This window comes from Papaver somniferum, chromosome 9 (genome assembly GCF_003573695.1).
Source record: "Papaver somniferum cultivar HN1 chromosome 9, ASM357369v1, whole genome shotgun sequence".
Lineage (NCBI taxonomy): Eukaryota > Viridiplantae > Streptophyta > Magnoliopsida > Ranunculales > Papaveraceae > Papaver > Papaver somniferum.
In genome coordinates, this window is record NC_039366.1 from 110,574,488 (window position 1) to 110,595,269 (window position 20,782).

At 37.2% G+C, this 20,782-nt stretch overlaps 1 protein-coding gene and 1 pseudogene across 1 annotated transcript; both read left to right on the forward strand.

Annotated features, from left to right (window-relative positions):
• The first annotated feature begins 1,747 nt into the window (after window positions 1-1,747).
• Window positions 1,748-4,357, forward strand: LOC113314075 (annotated as a pseudogene).
• Window positions 4,358-5,190: 833 nt separating this feature from the next.
• On the forward strand, window positions 5,191-7,820 carry LOC113310910 (cyclin-dependent kinase B1-1). Its single transcript, XM_026559730.1, has 6 exons — window positions 5,191-5,651; window positions 5,791-5,964; window positions 6,055-6,148; window positions 6,540-6,609; window positions 6,932-7,070; window positions 7,403-7,820. The coding sequence occupies exons 1-6, from the start codon at window positions 5,307-5,309 to the stop codon at window positions 7,493-7,495; spliced, it is 915 nt and encodes a 304-aa protein (XP_026415515.1). The 5' UTR covers window positions 5,191-5,306; the 3' UTR covers window positions 7,496-7,820.
• Window positions 7,821-20,782: the final 12,962 nt, after the last annotated feature.

Sequence of the window (20,782 nt, forward strand, 5' to 3'; positions counted from 1 at the left end):
AATTAAAAAAACTTAATTCGAATAGTTAAATGTGTTTGAATCATATTCCAACTCATTCCCTTAACTCAACCAGTCAGTAACTATCTTTGCATTATCATCATAACCATCACCGTCGTCATGATCTTCCTCATCATCATTGCTTGTTAATCAACATCCAGTATCACTTCAACTACCATAACTGCATTTTGGTAAAAAGAATTATCCCAAGCAGAATATCAAACATCAGCAAGACAAAGAAAAAAAAGTTAAACTCCATTGTTTTGCAAAATTTTAATGAATCCCTGTAAATATTTTTATCAAAAAATCTTCATAACAATTTTATTTTTTCACAAAAAATGCCATCAAATATTTTCTTTATCAATATTTTTTATCTCTCAAATACTATTTTTCATTGGAAACCTTAAGTTAAAATAAATTATAATCAGTTTAGCTCTAGTTAGTGCGATGATCAATTTTGAATCTTTAGGATTTCAGCACCCTATTCGATCTTTTTGAGACATTATTTGATGGCATGAGCGGCAGTAGATGCACTAGAAGGAGAGCACAGTTGATGTGGGGAACTTTACAGCCTTTTGTTAAATTTAAAGGAACCACTTTTTGGCATCGAACAAGGAAAAGGTTAAAAAACAAGACCACCATACTCTACGAGGTAGTTTTTTGCTCATACTTTTGTTTCGTCATAACAATTCTTTTTTTATGAATATTTTAAATTTCATACTAAAATTAAGGAAAGAAATTATAACGTCTCGTGATTTTATTCCTTAATCAATAGATAGGTATCTTTATTATCTTGCAAAATATTGTAATTCAACAAATACTTTGAGTTACAAGCCACTACTGAAAATAAGGATTTCACTTAATTATTGTAAAATTGTTGAATTTGCTGCATAAACTTCAGTTGTGGTATGATTCGATGAATTACAGTAGTAAGGTTTGGCTGCATGTTCTCTATGCTAGCCTTACACTGGGCTTTCCAAATCTTCCACACAATACTAGTCTATAGTCCAAAACAATTAGTCATATGAGAATTAGGGTTAGAGCTTCTCCAATGGTCATGTGGTCAGTTTCATATGTGGCATTGTGGGAAGACATCTTTTATCTTATCTAACAACCAATTTTCCTAATTATAAGGAAAATAAAAATTTCATCTCCAACCCATCTACATTTTTATCCATTTTTTTGCCCAGTTGTCTCTGAGTCATGTTATTAAGAGGGAAATAATGGACTTGAGGAGAAAAAAAAATTAGCCAAATTATGATAAATGTTTGAAGATTAAGGTTAAGCCACTTTTTCAATAAGATTGAGGGATTTTTTTCTCTCCCGTTTTTACGCGAACGATCTTAAAAAACCACATTTGCAGATACCTCTATCAGATGCTCTATTTTACGGTATAGACGTTTATGACCTCTCCTCTACAAATTGGGATATTTTTTCGTGCAGTCGGAATATATTTCCATTGCCGACTTCATAAAAAAAAAGAAAAAAGAAGAAATTCCCCATTTCTCTGTCATTTTAAAAGCTAGTCATTTTAACGCTGTGGATAAGCTCACAGAGTCGCACACAAAATCCTAGTCAAGAAAATGGTGGGCCCTGGTGATTTCAAACTTCAGAACTGCCGATTCGAAGTTCACGTCTCTTTTCCTCTCCCTCTCTTCGCGCCTTTGTTTCATTTCAAATACACAAAAAACGATCCTCGAAGTAAGAGAGAGAAACAGAAGAAATTAGTGTTTTATCAGAAGAGAGCAATCCATCAATGGAGAAGTATCATAAGCTTCAGAAAGTAGGAGAAGGAACATATGGGAAAGTATACAAAGCGATAGATAAAACAACTGGACAGATCGTAGCACTGAAGAAAACTCGTTTGTCTATGTATGAAGAAGGTGTTCCTTCGACAGCGATTCGAGAAGTTTCTTTACTTAAAATGCTTTCTCAATCTATCTATGTGGTGAAATTACTCTGTGTTGAATATCTTGAAAAGAATGGAAAAACCCCTTCTTTACTTAGTTTTTGAACACCTTGATACTGATCTGAAGAAATTCATCAATTGTTATCGGAAAGGTCCTGATGCTGGTCCTTTACCCCCTCCTCTCATTCAGGTAAACCCTATTATGTGCTTCCAGAATTTTAATTTCAATAATCTAATATTTACATGGATTAGAACCTATTATTTGGGCATTTCGTATCCTCATCGGATTCATCCTATCATAACAAAAACTAGTTAAAATCTTAAGATTTTGTTTAGATGATCACTTATGAATCTGAATTTTGGGTATCTTTTTTTTATTTGTACAGAATTTCATGTATCAGTTGTGTAAAGGGATCGAATATTGTCATGGTCATGGTGTGCTTCACAGGTATTTTTTTCTACTTTGCTGTGAAAATCTGTTTCTTATAGATTTGTGGTATAGCATAATCTTGTTTTTTTGCAGAAGCTGCTTGTCTTTTCTGTTGATTTCTTAATCATGGATTCAGAGATTTAAAGCCTTATAATCTTTTGTTGGATAAAGAGAAGGGTATACTGAAGATTGCAGATCTTGGTTTGGGAAGAGCTTATATTGTGCCTATGAAGCATTACACACATGAGGTAGCATAATACTACTTGAATGGAAGAAAAAAAAATGGACCAATGTTTTTTCGTAGGTCTGACTTAGTTTTAATCTCTTAACTGGCAGATTCTTACACTTTGGTATAGAGCTCCAGAGATATTGTTGGGGGCGAAGCATTACTCGTGTTCTGTCGATATGTGGTCTGTAGGATGTATATTTGGTCAGTTCCTAAAACCTTCCTTTTCCCAAGTGTTGTACTCGCCATTCTACTGTCTGAAGTTCCTCTATCTTTGTTGTTTTGGAAGTTTTCAACGCAATTCTTATAACTAGTGACTAAGGCTTCATACTCGTACATTATAAGCTGACAACTTTGTAGCTGAATTAGGAGTCACTTGTTCATAAATCACTTGGCAGATGTTTTTATTCTAGTTTGACAAGTCTATAACATAAGTTAAAGGAAAAGAGAACCAAATTTTGTTGCTGTGATGCAAATTAGATGCCTGAGACAATTAAAATACAGTTAACAGGAGTATAACTCTAACATCATTTTGCATGGACCACTGTAATCTATTCTATGATTAGTGGCCTAGTAGTTTTCATTTTCCTGTGCAGCTGAGATGGAAAGAAGAGAAGCTCTATTCAAGGGTGACTCAGAGTTACAACAGCTTCTTTGTATTTTTGGGTACTTCTCTTTCTGTTTGAATAGTATCTGTGGCATTAAGGTTTCATTACCTTAATGGCTTTACCATTGCGCTATTGCTATAAATTAGGCTGGTCATATGAATGTCTTGCCTAGCCCTCTTGGGGATTAATTTTATCGGATTCATACGTGTAAAAATCTCTTTCTCTTGCTTTATCTTGTAGGACATGTTAAAAACATTGCAAACCATTTAATAAATATTGCTTCGAAATGCTTCTTATCTACCATTGTTAGTCTATCGCCTTCGTGCACGGCTGATACTTCACACCACTTGTAAGCAAATGCTGCAAATAGGTCCTCTGCTCCTAGTTCATTGCCATGTAGTGGTTGATGATATTGTAAACAGGAAGCAAGCTAGTTTTTTCCCCTCTTGCAATGCCTTGTATCATTGCAGTTTTCTTCTGTTTTTTCCTCTTATTCGGTGATCATCCTGACAGGTTGTTGGGAACTCCTACTGAGGAGCAATGGCCTGGAGTTACTTCACTGAAAGATTGGCATGAATATCCACAATGGAAGCCTCGGAGCTTGGTGCATGCTGTTCCTTCTCTTGAACCTGAGGGTGTTGATCTTTTATCGGTAAAAACTACTTCTATTGTTACTTCACATGAACTATAAGATGCAAAAATACATGATTATTTGTGTTTATTTTAACTAGGTTGCATTAGTTAATAAACCCCAGCAGTGTAGCATCGGTGAGAAAGCTTAGATGGTATAGAGTTGGAGTAACTTATTCTCAGACAATATTGATATCAAAATCATTCATTTAGCTAATCCAAATCAGGATTTTTGATAAAAGTCTGAGCGTTTGAGCTTTTCAACTTTCATTGTTACTTTTTTTTTGGCAAATCAAATCTGACTGTGAAGCTGCTTAGCATCTCTGAAAATTTGTTTTACAAATTAACTTCAATCCAATTTTTCGGCTTTAGATAAGATCTACAGGCTTTTGCTCAACTATGAGATTAACAACATTTTCTGTTCTCTTTTGTTTTGTGTATGTGTATGTGTGTGAATCAAGCAGAAGATGCTCCAGTTGGATCCCGGAAAAAGAATCTCTGCTAAGGAAGCGTTGGATCACCCCTACTTTGCCACCCTCGACAAATCACAGTTTTAACTCAGTCTCTGACACTCCTTGCTCGAGAAACTTTTGAAAAGATAACTACTGTTTTCTCCAGCCTAACATGGGTTCTGCATTTTCAATTGGCAACAAACTGGGTTGCCATACCTTTGGTACATTCTTACTAGATGTCTTGTCACTTGTATATGTTTCTTCTTAAACCATCCAAACTTCTTACTTTTTACTTCTATTTTCTCCCCAAACTTATCAGAAATGTCATCTTTATTCGTGTTTAGTACATTCAAGTTTACAGTTGGTCTTTTTAACCATCCTTGATTATAGAGTCCACCGAGTAAATTTAGAATTGGCATTAATATTTTGCCACATTCATTTCAAAATCTAACATGATCTTACATGAATATATGTGTGCGCATTGCCATTCTTTCTTCACATATGAATGCATCATTCTGTTACCCAATTCTGACACTTTCCTCGGAACAAATTCGATCTTCTCCGCAGTTAACCTCAGTGTACACACCACAGCTTGGTTTCAAAAGTAAAAGGGATTTCACAGTTCAGATCTAGACGCTCCCTTTCATTTCTTAATGACCGTTAAGACTCAAAAAAGGGGAATAGGGGATGCATTCTACATTTCTACCCAAATTGCTAACCCACATTCATTTTACGTTTAACATCCACAAACAAAGCACATTGACCATACGATTTCTCGATAAAGTCAGTAAACGGTTTAGATGAAATACTGACATCAAGTGGGACCATGTTATTTCAAATTTCAAAAGCAAAGACATAAAAAACAAAAAGTTGGTAGACTAGCGAGAAACACCGAATCAACGATCATTTCCTTTCCCTCTTATATGCATTTCAAAACTCACAAAAACATTGACAAACACTGTGCGTTTCTAGAGAAAGAGAAAGATAAAAGGAGGTCTTCATTTCTAGGGTTTGAAATCGAGATCGAGATCGAGAGAGAAATTGGGGATTTTTAATGGAGAAATATGAGAAGCTTGAGAAAGTAGGAGAAGGAACATATGGGAAAGTATACAAAGCAAAGGACAAAATCACAGGACAACTTGTTGCACTGAAGAAAACACGTTTAGAAATGGATGAAGAAGGTGTACCACCAACTGCTCTTCGTGAGGTTTCTTTGTTACAAATGTTATCACAAACGATTTACATCGTTCGATTGCTTTGTGTTGAACATGTTGATAATAAGAATGGGAAGCCTCTTTTGTATCTGGTTTTTGAATATCTTGATACTGATCTCAAGAAATTTGTTGATACTTATCGAAGAGGTCCTAATCCTAGACCTGTACCTCCTTCTGTTATTCAGGTAAAACCCTAATTTTATTTGATTTTTGCCTTTATTTTTTTTAGGGGAATTTCAGTTTCGATTTTGAGAATTTGAGTTTAGAATTGGGTTGGTTTGGTGATGAGGGGTTTAGTTGATTTTTTGGGGATTTTTTGTGCAGAGTTTCATGTTTCAGTTGTGTAAAGGAGTTGCACATTGTCATAGTCATGGCGTGCTTCACAGAGATTTAAAACCCCAAAATCTTTTGGTGGATAAAGAAAAAGGTATTCTTAAGATTGCAGATCTTGGGCTTGGAAGGGCATTTACTGTACCTCTTAAGAGTTACACGCATGAGGTATAATTAATGAAATTGAATTCAATGAATTATAGTACAGGTTAATAATTAGTCTCAAAAGTTTAGTTGATCTAATTACTTGAATTGCAGATTGTTACTCTTTGGTACAGAGCACCAGAGGTACTATTAGGATCAAGCCATTACTCAACTGGAGTGGATATGTGGTCTGTTGGATGCATATTTGGTCTGACTTCAAACTTCTTCGTTTCTCGCAATTTTGTACTTTTAAACTGTTTGTGTAAAATCCTGAATTTTTTGTATGCTTAGCATCACCTTCTAAGCTGTAAATCAGGGCCTGAAAGTATGGGTACATATTCTTAAATGTTTGCAAGTGATTTTCCAATACCTTCTCATAAGTTCAAGGTGTCAAAGGCATATTATTGCCTGTAAAGCTTGAGATGACCATAATTGCATCATAATGTGGAAAATGATACCCTGATTCAGACTAGATGTATTACATGCATTTTAGGTTACCATAAGAGTACTGAATGTTCAATATACTCCTCCTTCTGTTCATTCTAGCTTATTTTTAATCTTGCACTTCAATATCTTTTGAACTTTCGTTCCCTATGCAGCTGAAATGGCAAGACGACAAGCTTTATTTCCTGGTGACTCAGAGTTGCAGCAACTGCTTCATATTTTCAGGTATTATTTGTACTACACTGTTACTTCTTTTACAGTGACGCATTTTACTTAACCTTGCACACCAGTTTTGATTAATGGTTATAGACCACGTTGCATGATTGTGTATTAGGCGACTATCAATGTGCATAATCCTAGCGATTTTGTAGGTTAGCTGTCATATGCCCAGCTGTATGGATTGTAAAGAACATCTATAAAGCGTAGACATTTGTGACATCTGTAACTGTTACCTATTACCAAATATAGTGGCACACATCTACAACAGAACACTTTCTTTTTATCGCCATGTTATAACAACATTGTTTTCTTATGCTGTCTCTGACAGACTGTTAGGAACTCCATCTGAGGAGCAATGGCCAGGAGTTAGTGCATTGAGGGATTGGCACGAGTATCCACAGTGGAAACCTCAGAACTTAGCGCGCGCTGTACCATCATTGGAAGCTGATGGTGTTGATCTCCTAACGGTATAAACACATAACTTTTGCATTTACTGAATCTACTGTTGCTATTCATTTTACTGTGTCCACCCAGATTATATGGCATAAAATTACCTATTAGGCTATGGCAAAACTGCTTCAAACTAGATACAGTCCGGATACATAAAAAGGTTATTAGTTCCTATTTTGAAACGTCGACAAATAGAACTAAACAGAACCTATCTGTGGAGGGTGAAGTCTCTAAGGCCCCTCCCATCCTTCGCGCATTGTGTCTTACTCTTGGTAAACATGTGATTAACAAATATCAGTGTTCTTATCTTAACTTTCTGTTTGGTGCATTTGTTTTTGTGAATAAGCAGAAGATGCTCCAGTATGATCCTGCAAATAGAATCTCGGCCAAGGAAGCACTTGAACACCCTTACTTCGACAGCCTCGACAAGTCTCAGTTCTAGAACTTCTCTATCTGGGTCTGTTTCTATTTGTTTTACTGTTGGTAACAACTTGGGTTGCCAATAGGCTGTTGTTTTCATCGTCTTGGTGATCTGAACTTCGTAGACTCTGCCAGTTTGCTTTAACTTAGTCTTAGGGTTTGTTGTTGTCTTCCCCTGCTATTCTTCACCTTCTATAAAGTTTCAGTATTATCACTCAAAGTGAAACTCTGTTGTTGTTCACTGTGGTAAGGTTTTAAATTGCATTTTTCAGTTTCTAAAAACTGCAGTAGTATCTTGTATACTATGTGAATGAATGATTTGGAAATTGGAGTGAAGGTTATTCTCATATTGTTATTGTGTTTACTAATATTTAAAGCAAGTCTGAGCCTTGCAAGAGAATTTTGTTGTTTGTGTAGGGGCCTCGAAAAATCAGAGCTTTTAGAAATTGACCTTCTAGGTTCCTACTTCCCCTCATCAAAGCTTTTGATGGGGGAATTAGTAGTCTTCTTCCATACACATTGACCTTCTAGGTTCCTACTTCCCCATCACCTTGGATAAGTGCGATAATTTACAATGCACGCAAAGATTAAAGGTATTCAAAGCTAAAGATGTTAAAAGGGCCACAATCTCATGTCAGCTTTGTTTTGGCTAGGCAGACCCGTATAACAAGGAGGAACCGTTTTAAAAAAATCCTCCTACGTATACTTGAGACTTAAAATCTTCCTGTTGGATCCATACACTTTTCCGGTTTGCAACTGTGAAGTATCTTACTGTTAGTCGTTTCAAAGAAGATCCACTTTTTGTTACACATTGATCATTTCTAATTGTAGAACTGATAATCCTCCTTTAAATCTTTTCGTTGGATCGATACCCATGTTCATCACATATCACATCCCAAAATTCTGCTCCAATGTGATTCCACGTTCTCTCCTTGTACCACGTAGGGTTTATTGGCTTTGATTTTTCATGTAAAAATTCCAAATTCTTGCATTTCCGACCGATTGCTTCCCATGCTTCAAGCTCTACCTCCTCACACTCTGCTAGAATGAGCTCATTTGATTTTCTTTGGCACCGTGGTACATCTTGCACCCAGAATAAGGAACTCTCAAGTGGGAACTTGAAGATAATCATCACCTAAAATCACATTTTGTTAGAACTTTTAAGGACTCGTGGAGCTCTATACTGGCCTTGATTATTTGATAAACAAGTTCGGCATGGTGGTATTTTTTTCTTCTTTCCTTTTTTGGATACAGGGAAGTCATGTTTTGGTCGTTTGCCAGAAGACTACAAATAGTTATAGCATCAGCCACATGATTATCATCACGACAAACAAAAGAAATATTACAATTAAAATTAGAGACTAAATGCTTTATTTCCTTTAGAATGTCTGGATTCTCCTATTGAATGAGTAGAGAATCTCCAGTAATAGATTGGATAACGACTATTGCATCAGCTTCAACATTAAACCTTGAAAGTTGCTTCTTTTTTTTTTTTGCAAATAACAATGCATCACGAACAACCATGAATTCCCCTGCTTCTGGACTCAATGCCCCATTTGCATAACGTCTTTTGATTCCTTGGCAGGTACATACATGTGTGATCACGCAAAACAATACTAATTCCAAGTTGATTAGTTAAATGGTCGAAAGATGCATCAAACATTGAACTTTAGGATACCTTATAAAGGAGGTGTCCATTGTGAAATCATGTTATTGTTGGGGTTTAGTTCCGTAAAGATGGTTCTGGAGGAATTTCGTAACTTGGGGAGTTTCCTAAGTTATGTGGTTTCGAAGTTTAAGATTTCCCAATAAGGCATGAAGCTATTGTTAGAAGTTCTCCGAGACTTGGGGATCATGGATGTAACTACTATATAAGAGGGCTCATATGGTGAGGAGAAATCATTCTCTTGCAGAGTCCTCTTGACAGGATGTGAGGGTCGCAACCATTGTGTCCTATAACGGATGGTGAATGGGCAAAATTTATATAAGAAGAGTGACTTGTAGGTATGGGAGAAATCTAGGTTCCTGGGGTTCATATTGGAGAAGCTCATGATGTTCTTCATGTTGTTGTCTAAAGTCGAAGAAACCATGGTGGTGGAGGTTTATGGAAGAAGAAGAACAAAAGAAGATGCAAACTCTTCATACTATGTCTTGTTGTTTCTAAGCCGTTTATCGTTACTGGGTTATACATCTAGTTGATTATATGATGTATGTCTATGCAATGACTTATTATGATGATGAAAGATTCTCGGGGCCGTGAACATAGCCTACAAGGATAGGTGGACCACGTAATTTGAGTGTCGCGTGTGATATCTATTATCATATACGTTATATCCATACTAGTATTATCAATAATGCTAATGCTAATCTAAAGATGCAAGTAAAGGATTCGAGCTAACTTATTTAAAGTAGGATATTTCAAGAAATTTACTTCTACGAAAATATGTCGGTTCGATATGAACGTAGCCTCGGTTTCCCGACACTTATTTCCAAGGGTTAAGGGTATGTGTTCATTATCATGCAAATGAGAAGCTAATTTAATGCATAAAATTGTAGGGGTTAAGAGACACTTCCTGAAATACAGAATCACATATGTCACTCCATATTACCGATGCTCTTATCATCAGAGAGTATAACCACTTATCTTCAGTATTGTTGTTGTTTGGGGATAACCAACTGATGACACACTCAGAAACACTGTTGCAGTTACTTCTGACAGAATCAATATTAATATACATGCCCTTCCAAACTGCTCTGGCGTTTCTACACTCAAACAACAAATGCTCCATGGTCTCTTCATTGTTGCCACATATACTACATTGACACTGGTACAGAAATGGCCTTTAGCCACGCCAAATATAAATTTGCCCGTCACGCCTTTTTGGTTTTGGCGTGTCTATAGGGTATACTTCTACCCTATAGACACGCAATGTTCAATGGGCGTGTTCATATAAGTGCTTTCAGCCACGCCAGGGCTACTAGTGTGTCAAAATTTCAACCGTTTAGTCACGTTAACTTCAAATTTTTGATTGGGCGTGTTTATAGACCAGTCTATGACCACATTAGGTATTGGGCGTGTTTATAGACCAGTTTATGGCCACATTAGGGAGTTGTGGCGTGTCCAAAAGGTTAGTCACGCCATTTAAGGTGTGGTTTTAAAGTTGGTTTATTAGACACGCCAGTATATGCGTGTCCATAGTGTACGATTGATTGACACGCCAAATTCAAAGTGTGGCCAAAAAGTTCTTCTTTGGACACGCCAGTATATGTGTGTCCATAGTGTACGATTTATAGACACGCCAGTATATCGTGTCCATAGTGTACGAGATATAGACACGCCAAGTTGAAAGTGTGGCCAAAAAGTTCTTCTTTGGACATGCTAGTATATGTGTGTCCATAGTGTGCGTTCTATAGACACGCCAGTTTTATAGCGTGGCTAAAAAGTTCGTTTTGAAAAAATTAATAAAAATCTTTCGCCCATATTCGAACGCATGACCTCGAAGGATTTAGATAACGTACCAATCCACCAAGCTGCCCATCTTTAGATGTTTATGATTAGTGTTTTGAAAATACTAGATTGGTTGAACTACTCAACATATAAATAAACACGCCAAGTTGAAAGTGTGGCCAAAAAGTTCTTCTTTGGACACGCTAGTATATGTGTGTCCATAGTGTGCGTTCTATAGACACGCCGGTTTTATAGCGTGGCTAAAAAGTTCGTTTTGAAAAAATTAATAAAAATCTTTCGCCCATCTTCGAACGCATGACCTCGAAGGATTTAGATAACGTACCAATCCACCAAGCTTCCCATCTTTAGATGTTTATGATTAGTGTTTTGAAAATACTAGATTGGTTGAACTACTCAACATTTAAATAAACACGCCAAGTTGAAAGTGTGGCCAAAAAGTTCTTCTTTGGACACGCTAGTATATGTGTGTCCATAGTGTGCGTTCTATAGACACGCCGATTTTATAGCGTAGCTAAAAAGTTCGTTTTGAAAAAATTAATAAAAATCTTTCGCCCATATTCGAACGCATGACCTCGAAGGATTTAGATAACGTACCAATCCACCAAGCTGCCCATCTTTAGATGTTTATGATTAGTTTTTTGAAAATACTAGATTGGTTGAACTACTCAACATATAAATAAACACGCCAAGTTGAAAGTGTGGCCAAAAAGTTCTTCTTTGGACACGCTAGTATATGTGTGTCCATAGTGTGCGTTCTATAGACACGCCGGTTTTATAGCGTGGCTAAAAAGTTTGTTTTGAAAAAAATAATAAAAATCTTTCGCCCATATTCGAACGCATGACCTCGAAGGATTTAAATAACGTACCAATCCACCAAGATGCCCATATTTAGATGTTTTTGATTAGTGTTTTGAAAATACTAGATTGGTTGAACTACTCAACATTTTAATAAACACGCCAAGTTGAAAGTGTGGCCAAAAAGTGCTCCCAAAACCCTCAAGACTAATTCCCTAGATTTCTCTGGAATAGATTCTGACTTGCATGTTCTGCAAGTTATTGGGTTCTCCAAAACTATTTCTACAAATCTTCTAAACACCTATAATCAAAATTTCTTTGGTAATCCGTTGCATTGGAATGCTATAAATAACTTGGGAGTCTGCAATTTGGTTTCTAAAAGATCCTACTCCTGGACTATGTGTGCTATCAAAATTTCCTCTCAGCAACCACACTGCATTTCTGGTAAGATTTTTCATTGCTCTCTCAAGCATTCCTGTACTAATATGTTATTCTATTTCTATAACTTCAAAGTTGCCTATGCTACCAGATGGAGTAGTTCATATGAATGCCCAGATAAAACTATTAACCCCATAAAACAATTTCAAACCTTCATGATAACGAGAAAATTTCCAAAGGTGTCTAGTTTTCTTTAGTTATTCCCAAAAATGTTATAAATTACCAAAAATGTTTGAATATGTATCCATTGCTTGATATTGTGTATAATATGTACACATTATACCTTTTTCGGAATTTTTAAAAAACTAGACATTTTTAGTAAATAACTTTCTGTAGAAAACACTTTTGGGCATAACCCCCTTTCAAATTTCCCCTGCTATTTACTATAGTCACCATATCAAGCTCAAAACCAAAATTAAACACAACAGCCACTCAACCAAGCATAATACAATAACCCAGAACCACATATACATTCAATTGAACATCATTGTCTTTAAAACCAACACTATCAAATCCAAAATCAGCACCACTAGCATTAACTGTTTATCCATGAGAAACATATGCAATATTCACCCCAAAAACATTTACAAGAATACTTACTTTACCATCTGGAAGGGGATGGTTGAATACTGGTTAAGCTCCTGGTGCAACCCCAGAGGTCCCCACACCACTTCCAACAACCTTCTTGTTAGCTCCACTCCCTTCTGGTGCAGCCCTCCTCCTTGGCACAGAATAGTTTCCCTTAGGAGGAGGCATAGGCACTACTACATCCTCAGGAATCTCATTAGAATCAGTTATCTCCCCTGGTCCGAAGATTGCAATATCATAAGCATCCTCTGCCAACTGTCGCATCACTGGTGCCAGCATGAAGATATTGGGGAAGACTACCACATCATTGGGGAGACCATGAATGTCATTCTCCCGAATCTTAGCTTTGCATGCAACTGGAACTGGTGCAGAATAGAACCCCTGTCTAGCACCACCGCAAACCACCTGCTTCTCCCCTACAAGCACCACACCTTCATTAATCACAAACTGGCCTTTGTCAGGATGAACGACATACACCACCCACCCTTCATCAGCCCCTTGGAGTTGAGGAAGTTGAGGATCCAACGCATAAGCACTGGCACTATCATGCATAACAACCATATCCTCTTTGACTTCTCCAACACCTCCAGTACCAACTTGCATGTTTGGCTTTGGTTCCTCACTGCTGCTACTGCTTATTTCTACTACCTGTCAAATTAGAGAAATGGGGGAATCCCAATCAATAACACCATCACAGTACTAATAAAGCCAATTACAACTATGAAATTCACTTTCAACACCTTGAACCCAACAATTCTTCCATGATTACCAAAAAATCAATACCTGGTTTTCTTTCATATTCATCTTAGCTTTCTTTTCCTCTGGTCTACCCATGGACTCCTGATTTGTAGACATGGATGGGCGATCATTCAGATTTAGATATGCATTATAACCTTGCTTAAACATAGCTTAAACAATTGGAACACTGAAGGGATTTTGCGGAGATGGAATGTGGAAGTTACAGAGTTACAAAATTAGAAATTAAAACTGATTTCTTCCAAACAGGCCTTATGGACGAGAAGACCAACATTTAACATATCTCACCCATCTTTTTTCAATCCTCGAGATCAATTAGTTGAGATATCGTGGAGGCACATGCCTACTAAGTGCATGCAAAGACCTATTGAACGCCACCACAACTTATTGGCCGTTAAGAGGCGGCAGCAAACACTTGGAAGCTATTTGGCAAGCGAACCCTCTAAGCGGGCTACCCGTGACCCGAAGTTGAAACCCAGTACCGAACCGCAGCTACCCTCAACTATTTTCGTCAGAGACGGGCTTGAAGTGGAAAGTGGAAGCCCAATTACCTTAAAACTTCTAGAAGAAGACATTGTCATCCTGCTGAAAAAATTAATAAAAAGCTTTCGAACGCATGACCTCAAAGAAGTTAGGTAACGTATCAATCCACCAAGCTGCCCATTTTTAGACGTGTCTATAGGGTGTTTTGAAAAAACTAAACTGGTTCAGCTACTCAACATTTTAATAAACACGCCAAATCAAAGTGTGGCCTGTTATAATATGCATGGGATATGGTGGCTATCCACTTAGCACCATTAGTTGCACCAAGCACCTTGCATAAGCACCTTGTTACACCAAGAACCTTGTATAAGCAACTTGTATAAGCTACTTAAGCAATAGTAAGCTACTTTGTTGGATGAGATTAACACCTAAAGCTAGTGGGTGTTGAATTGCATGGTTTGCAAGATAGAGGTGTTATTGCTACATAACATCCTACATGTAGTGTGACATGTAATACTAGGTGGTGTATACAAGCTAACACCTTAAGACTTGTATAAATAGCTCCCTTAGGCTATTGTATTTTGTATCCCAATTTCTTAAGTGAATAAGAAATTCTCCCTTCTCCCTTATTACTTCTCTTAATATCCATTTTGAGTTTAATGGTTAATTAGTATTTGCTTTAATTATTGTTAATATTACTTTGGAAACGTAATATGGCCAAAATTTTCCTTTTTTGGACACGCTATTATATGAAGGACTGTTCTAGCAGGAAGAACATTTTTAGCAGGTTGCAATGAGCCTCCCAACTGGTGCTTCCATCTCCTAGTATGCATAAAACATAAAGAGTTAATTAGACCCTAAAGATAAACATCAAAGTTTGGTGACCCACCAGATACTCCCTTAATGGCAGTTCCAAAGAGGGTAAAAGTCTTAATAGGAATTATGTGTTGAAAATAGGTCTTGATAGGGTAATGATGGTTATTAGAGTGAAGGGGACACAGATGGTTTTGAATGGGCGTAGTTAACAAAGTGACATGACGGCTAACTAAGCGCCATAAATGGAATTGAATTGGCACAATGGGGTATTTGAGGGGTTAATTAGCAAAGAGATTACCATTTTCAGAGATGGCAAGTTTCTTTGTATTTTGAAAGTTGATGCGGACGGTTTTGGATTTCCTTTTATTTTGATTTTGTGGGCAAGTAGTAAGATACAGGGAATTTTCTTGTGTTTGGATTGTAAAGTTGAAAGGGGTAGTCGTTGTTTCAAGTTTGTAGTAATGGTTTGTAATGAAAGGGGTTTGGGTTATGGCCTTTTGGTGAAGGTATTTTGAGAATATATAATGGTAGTTGTAATGGTAGTTTAAAGCTTTGATCTTTTGAGGGTTTGATAGTTGTGTGAACTTGTGGTGCTGATGCGGAAATTGAAAAAACTTGATATAAACGTTAAAGGAATGTTTGTAGTATTGGACTTGTTTTTGTTATTGTCTTCTTTTTTTTTTGTAAAATGTTGTTTAAGATGGTGGGTATTACTCTAGTTTATAAAATGTTGTTAGAGTAAGATTAATTCAAAGACTATTTTAGGCCCAATTCCAAAAAAAAATCTATGTGCAATCCTAGTACTATTACTACTAATCCTAGCATGACAGAATATTAATTCAATAATTAGTATAGCCAAATCCAAACTCACCCAACATTGTTAAAACCCATATGCATACAAAACCCTATCATGATTTAAGAATCATTTTTTTTCAACAATCCATACATTCATTCTCTAGTTAACAGAAAAATCCAAACAACTACATTCTATCACCTGGCTTATCGCTTAGTCCTTGGAAATGGTTGCTCAGATGCAGTCGTTTGAGAAGCAGGGACTGCTGTTGGTGCTGGTGGTTTCCTTGCAGTTCTACCCTTAATGTCGTCCCGATAGTAATCATCCCTGGATGTCCTTTGCAGGTCAAGTTTATCTACCTTTGGCAATTTATACTCATTCCGAAAAATAACTGCCGTACTGAATTCCTCGTTGACTTCATCACCAGCATATTTCCAGATTTGGGTAGGTGCACCTAACACAATAGAATTTCTTTTATTTTCCTGGTCTGGCACATAAAATACCTGCTTATCTTGGGAGGATACAACGAAAGGATCATCCTGGAGTCCCAACTTATCAAGCTCAACCAAAATGTAGCCAAGTTTGTCTTTTGAGACCCCTGCTTTGGTAACCCATTTACACCTGAAAAGTGGCACTATCAGCGAATGATATGTCAGCACCCATATCTCTTGTAAAACACCATAATAATCCGCCAAATTAAGGGTAATCCCCGCTTGTCTAATGTGCGTGTCAGTTGCCTCTACGTAAACCCCGATATTCTGGTTAACGGAACCATCATGAGATTTTGTGCGAAACAGGTATCCATTGATGTGATATGCTTTGTATGTCTCTAATTGTGCATTCGGTGGGATTGATAGCCACCTTAAGTCCTGATTGAAGTTTTCCCTAGAGTCTGCCCACTCACTGTCAACCTGAAATACATTATAAGGATTAGCCTCCGTCTAAACACAAAAGTTACATAGAAAGAGTGACATTTTCTGCAAACTCTTACCACTTTTTGTAACCATTTGGCGAACTCTTCATGATTTTTTTGATCTAGATGTCTATCACTCATACCAAGATATTTATCCTTCAAAAAATTCTGGTGTCGGCTGGACAGTGCAATGATTAGTGTTATTATATTTACAGAAATTCGGACACAGAATCAATAACTAAATAAAAAATGAGGTTATCTGGTTAGATCTAGTTATACTTACTCAACGTAAGGAGCAACTTTAGGCGAATTCCGCAATACATAGAAATGCGCTTTATCAAACAGATCCTTATCAACACGAGGAAACTTAGGATTTGACATTGGTTTTCCCCTGAAAGAATAAGAATCTTCGCCAGTGTCAGATGTGTTGAGTTTGTCTGGTGGAATTCCAACTGTATCATTCATGCTTTGTTGGTGCTCACTGATAACCTCAATTATCTCTTCCGCAAGGTTCCCTTCAGCAATGCTTCCTCCAGGTCTGTTTCTGTTTCGCACATGCCCTTTTATGACCTTCATGCACCTTTCAAACGGATACATCCATCGAAAGAATACAGGACCACAAATTTGCACTTTCCTGGTAAGATTCACAGTTAAATGAACCATAATGTCTAAAAAGGATGGAGGAAAGTATTTCTCGAGCAAGCACAACGTCACAACGAGATCCGACCGCAATTTTTCTAGCTCTGCCACCTTGATTTCTTTGCTAGATATTGCCCTGAAAAAGAAACAAAACCTGATAATAGCATATCTTGTTGGTTGTGGCATAATTGATTTAATCGCAATGGGCAAAAAATGTTGCATTAGTATGTGATAATCATGCGATTTTAGTCCGATAAGCTTTCGATCTTTTCGATTCACCAGTGTTGAAAAGTTTGAACAATACCCTTGTGGAACCTTTATCTCGGATAATGTTGCACAAAACTTGTCCTTTTCCTCCGGGCTTAATGAGTGACATGTTGCCATTAGTATATATCCCCCTTTGCTATTTTCCCGAGGTTGCAACTCGTCTCTAAAACCCATCTCCTTCAGGTCCATTCGAGCAGCAAGGTGGTCTTTCGACTTAAATTCATTGTTCAACAATGTTCCAACGATACTCTTGCATACATTCTTTTCGACGTGCATGAAATCTATGCAATGGTGGACAACATGATACCGCCAGTAGGGGAGGAGCCGGAACCATATATTGAACTTTTTCAAGTAGCGCCTTTCGGTCTCCTTCTCCTTCCCCTTCCCCTTTTTTGGGTCGATGGTCTTTTCGATTCTCTTGATATTTCCACCTCTTCCAGGGTTATCCTGCACGAATTCCACCTCAATGTTCTTCCGTCCCTTTCCCCATTTATTCTTTATAATCTTTACCTCATTGTATATTTGTGACGGGGTCATAAGTTCCAGAGCCTTTTCAGTTTCTTCTTTTTCGTTGAACCCCTTCTGACGTCTGAATGGATGATCGTATGGTAGGTATCTTCTATGCCCGGTATAAACCTCTTTTCTACAATGTTTTAGCCTGACATAGTAAGATTTCTCCCACACACCTTATATGCGTCTCGTCCCTGGTAGGGGCAACCACACAGTGTACCGAGAGCAGGGTAATCATTTATTTCCATAAAACAACCGCACGTAGAGTAAACATCTCCTGTTTCAGCGCATCAAAACATTGGACTCCCTCAAACAATTCCTTGAGATCCTCGACAAACGGTTGTAACATAACATCAATGTCCTTACAAGGCCCCCCATCGATAATTAATGACAACATGGTGAACTTTTTCTTCATACACAACTCTGGCGGAAGGTTGTAAATCACTGTCCGAATTGGCCACACACTGTGCTGTTTTTGCATGCCTTTGTTTACGTCAACCCCGTCAGCCGAAATGCCTAGCGTAGATTTCGAGGATCATCACGAATTACGGGATATCTTCATCTATATTTTTCCGTGCTGGTGAGTCCGCCGGATGCTATAAAACACCCTCTTCTTTCTTTCTGGTGTCGTGCCACAATAAATATTCGACAATTCTCTTTGATTGAAACAACCGTTTCAGTCTTGGGATAATTGGGAAATACCACAAGACTTTTTCCGGAATTTTTTCATGCACCTCTTTGGTGGTGTCGTCAACTTTCCATCTTGATTCCCCACAGGTGGGACGCTTGATGTCATCCTTGTATTTCTTCCTATAGAGAATGCAGTCATTGATGCATACATGTATCTTTTCGTAACCTGAACCCAAATCTCTCGTCACCTTCTTATTTTCATATGTACTTTTCATCATCTCATTTCCTGGAGGGAGCATGGATTGTAACAGTGGTAGAAGTTCATTAAAGAACTTGTCGAAAGCTCCGTGCTTGCTCTTCAAGTTAAACAGTTCACACATTGCAGATATCTTTGTAAAATCCTTACATCCTTCGTATAGGGGTTTCCCAGCATCATTGAGTATCCTTTGCATCTTCTCAGATTCCTTTGAAAAAATTTCTTCTAATAAAGCATTAACCATTTCTATAGTCTCTGCAGCATGTGCTGGTTCATCAGAGTGTGGACCGTCGCTGCCATTACCATCCAGAAGTGTCCACCACGATGACTCATGTCCTTCTCTGTGCTTAGTCCATACGGCATAATTTTGAATGAATCCAGAAGTATATAAGTGATACTTAACTTCACTTGCCTTGTGCACGTAGACGTTGAGACATTTCACACATGGACATAAAAACTTAACTTTGCCCTTGTTGTATGGTTTCCGTTTCCCAGTCGCAATATCCTGTTGGTATGTGTGCGTAGCAAACTTTATAAATGCATCGACTCCGTCTTGATAATGCGGTTTGGTTCTATCGGTATACATCCAACATTTATCCATTACTCTAGGATCCACTCTAGGATCCATTATGAATTCTCAGATACCTGGACGGATAAAAAACTTGTCAACATCTTGTGAAAATGTTATTATGGTTTGAATAAAACTACGAAATAATAAAACTTGTCACAAAGAGTAATCACAAATCACAATGTGAGTTCAGTTACCATATATGAATTATACAAATAATCAGAGGTTATATACCTACATACAGCTGCATGTGAAGACGATATTTACCCTACTATGACCATTAGAGTTACAATCTCAGTTAACAAAGCAGTACTGAAAATAATTACTTACACGGTCGATCCGATTAATCCGCAAAGCAAAACTGACAAGGGAATATATGGTTTATCCAGGAGATGAATCAGATGATCAAAGTAAACAACTTGTTTTTTTTTCTAGGGGGAGGTTAGAAGATTTAAGAGAAGAAACATGAAATGATTTAAGACGAGAGAGATGAACACGTAGGGTAAATGGAGATTTGGCAATATCTTTACTAATAAATAATTTGGCAAAATATTTAAGTGTATATCGTAAATAATTTGGTAAAATAGGTAGGTAAAGATCCTTCAATTTGCATGCTGCACGTTCTATGTTTAGAATTTTCTCAGTCAAATCTTGTTATCCTGCTGCATAATTTTCTGCTTTGACGACTCCAAATGACCGGAGTTAGATGCGATGCAATTAATGTTCATTCCATACTGAAGATTTTTTGTTCGTACCCGAATTCAGAAAATAAATCAAAATGAATGAAAAATAAATAAATAAATCAAAATGATAGGTAAAAAGCGGAGTATGTGTTGCTGCAGTTGTTATAGCAGTACTAAAGTAAAAAACTATCTTTGTATAAAGTGGAGTACGTGTTGGTGCAGTTGAAAATAAAAATCGTAAGAACTGTTATGGCCCCAATTAGAATTAATATCTAAAACCAAAGCTTGATTCATCCAATTAACATAATAGGTTTGATCATTGATGAATTTTATTAAAGTTTGTCAATCTGATTCAAAGATAACATGATTAAAGTTTGTGCCAGAGTAACAGCTGCCAGCATAGCCTTACATTCCAGCTCCTCAGCTACAACTCCTATCTTCATTCCTCCACTGAAGCATTGTCCTTGCACCTGAATGCAGCTACCTGCACAATTCCTAACTATTATCCCTCTTCCACCTTGTAATGAATCTGACTTAAAAGAAGCATCAAAAGTTGTAAACATTATCAGGAGGTTTCCATCTTAGCGGATGCACAACCCCATTAGTAGAAGAAACAAGATTAGTTCCAGGAGGCACAAGTTTATTAATGACATCTATTGACATTGTCTTATTTGGAGTTATGTTCTGAAAAATCTTTGAACATCA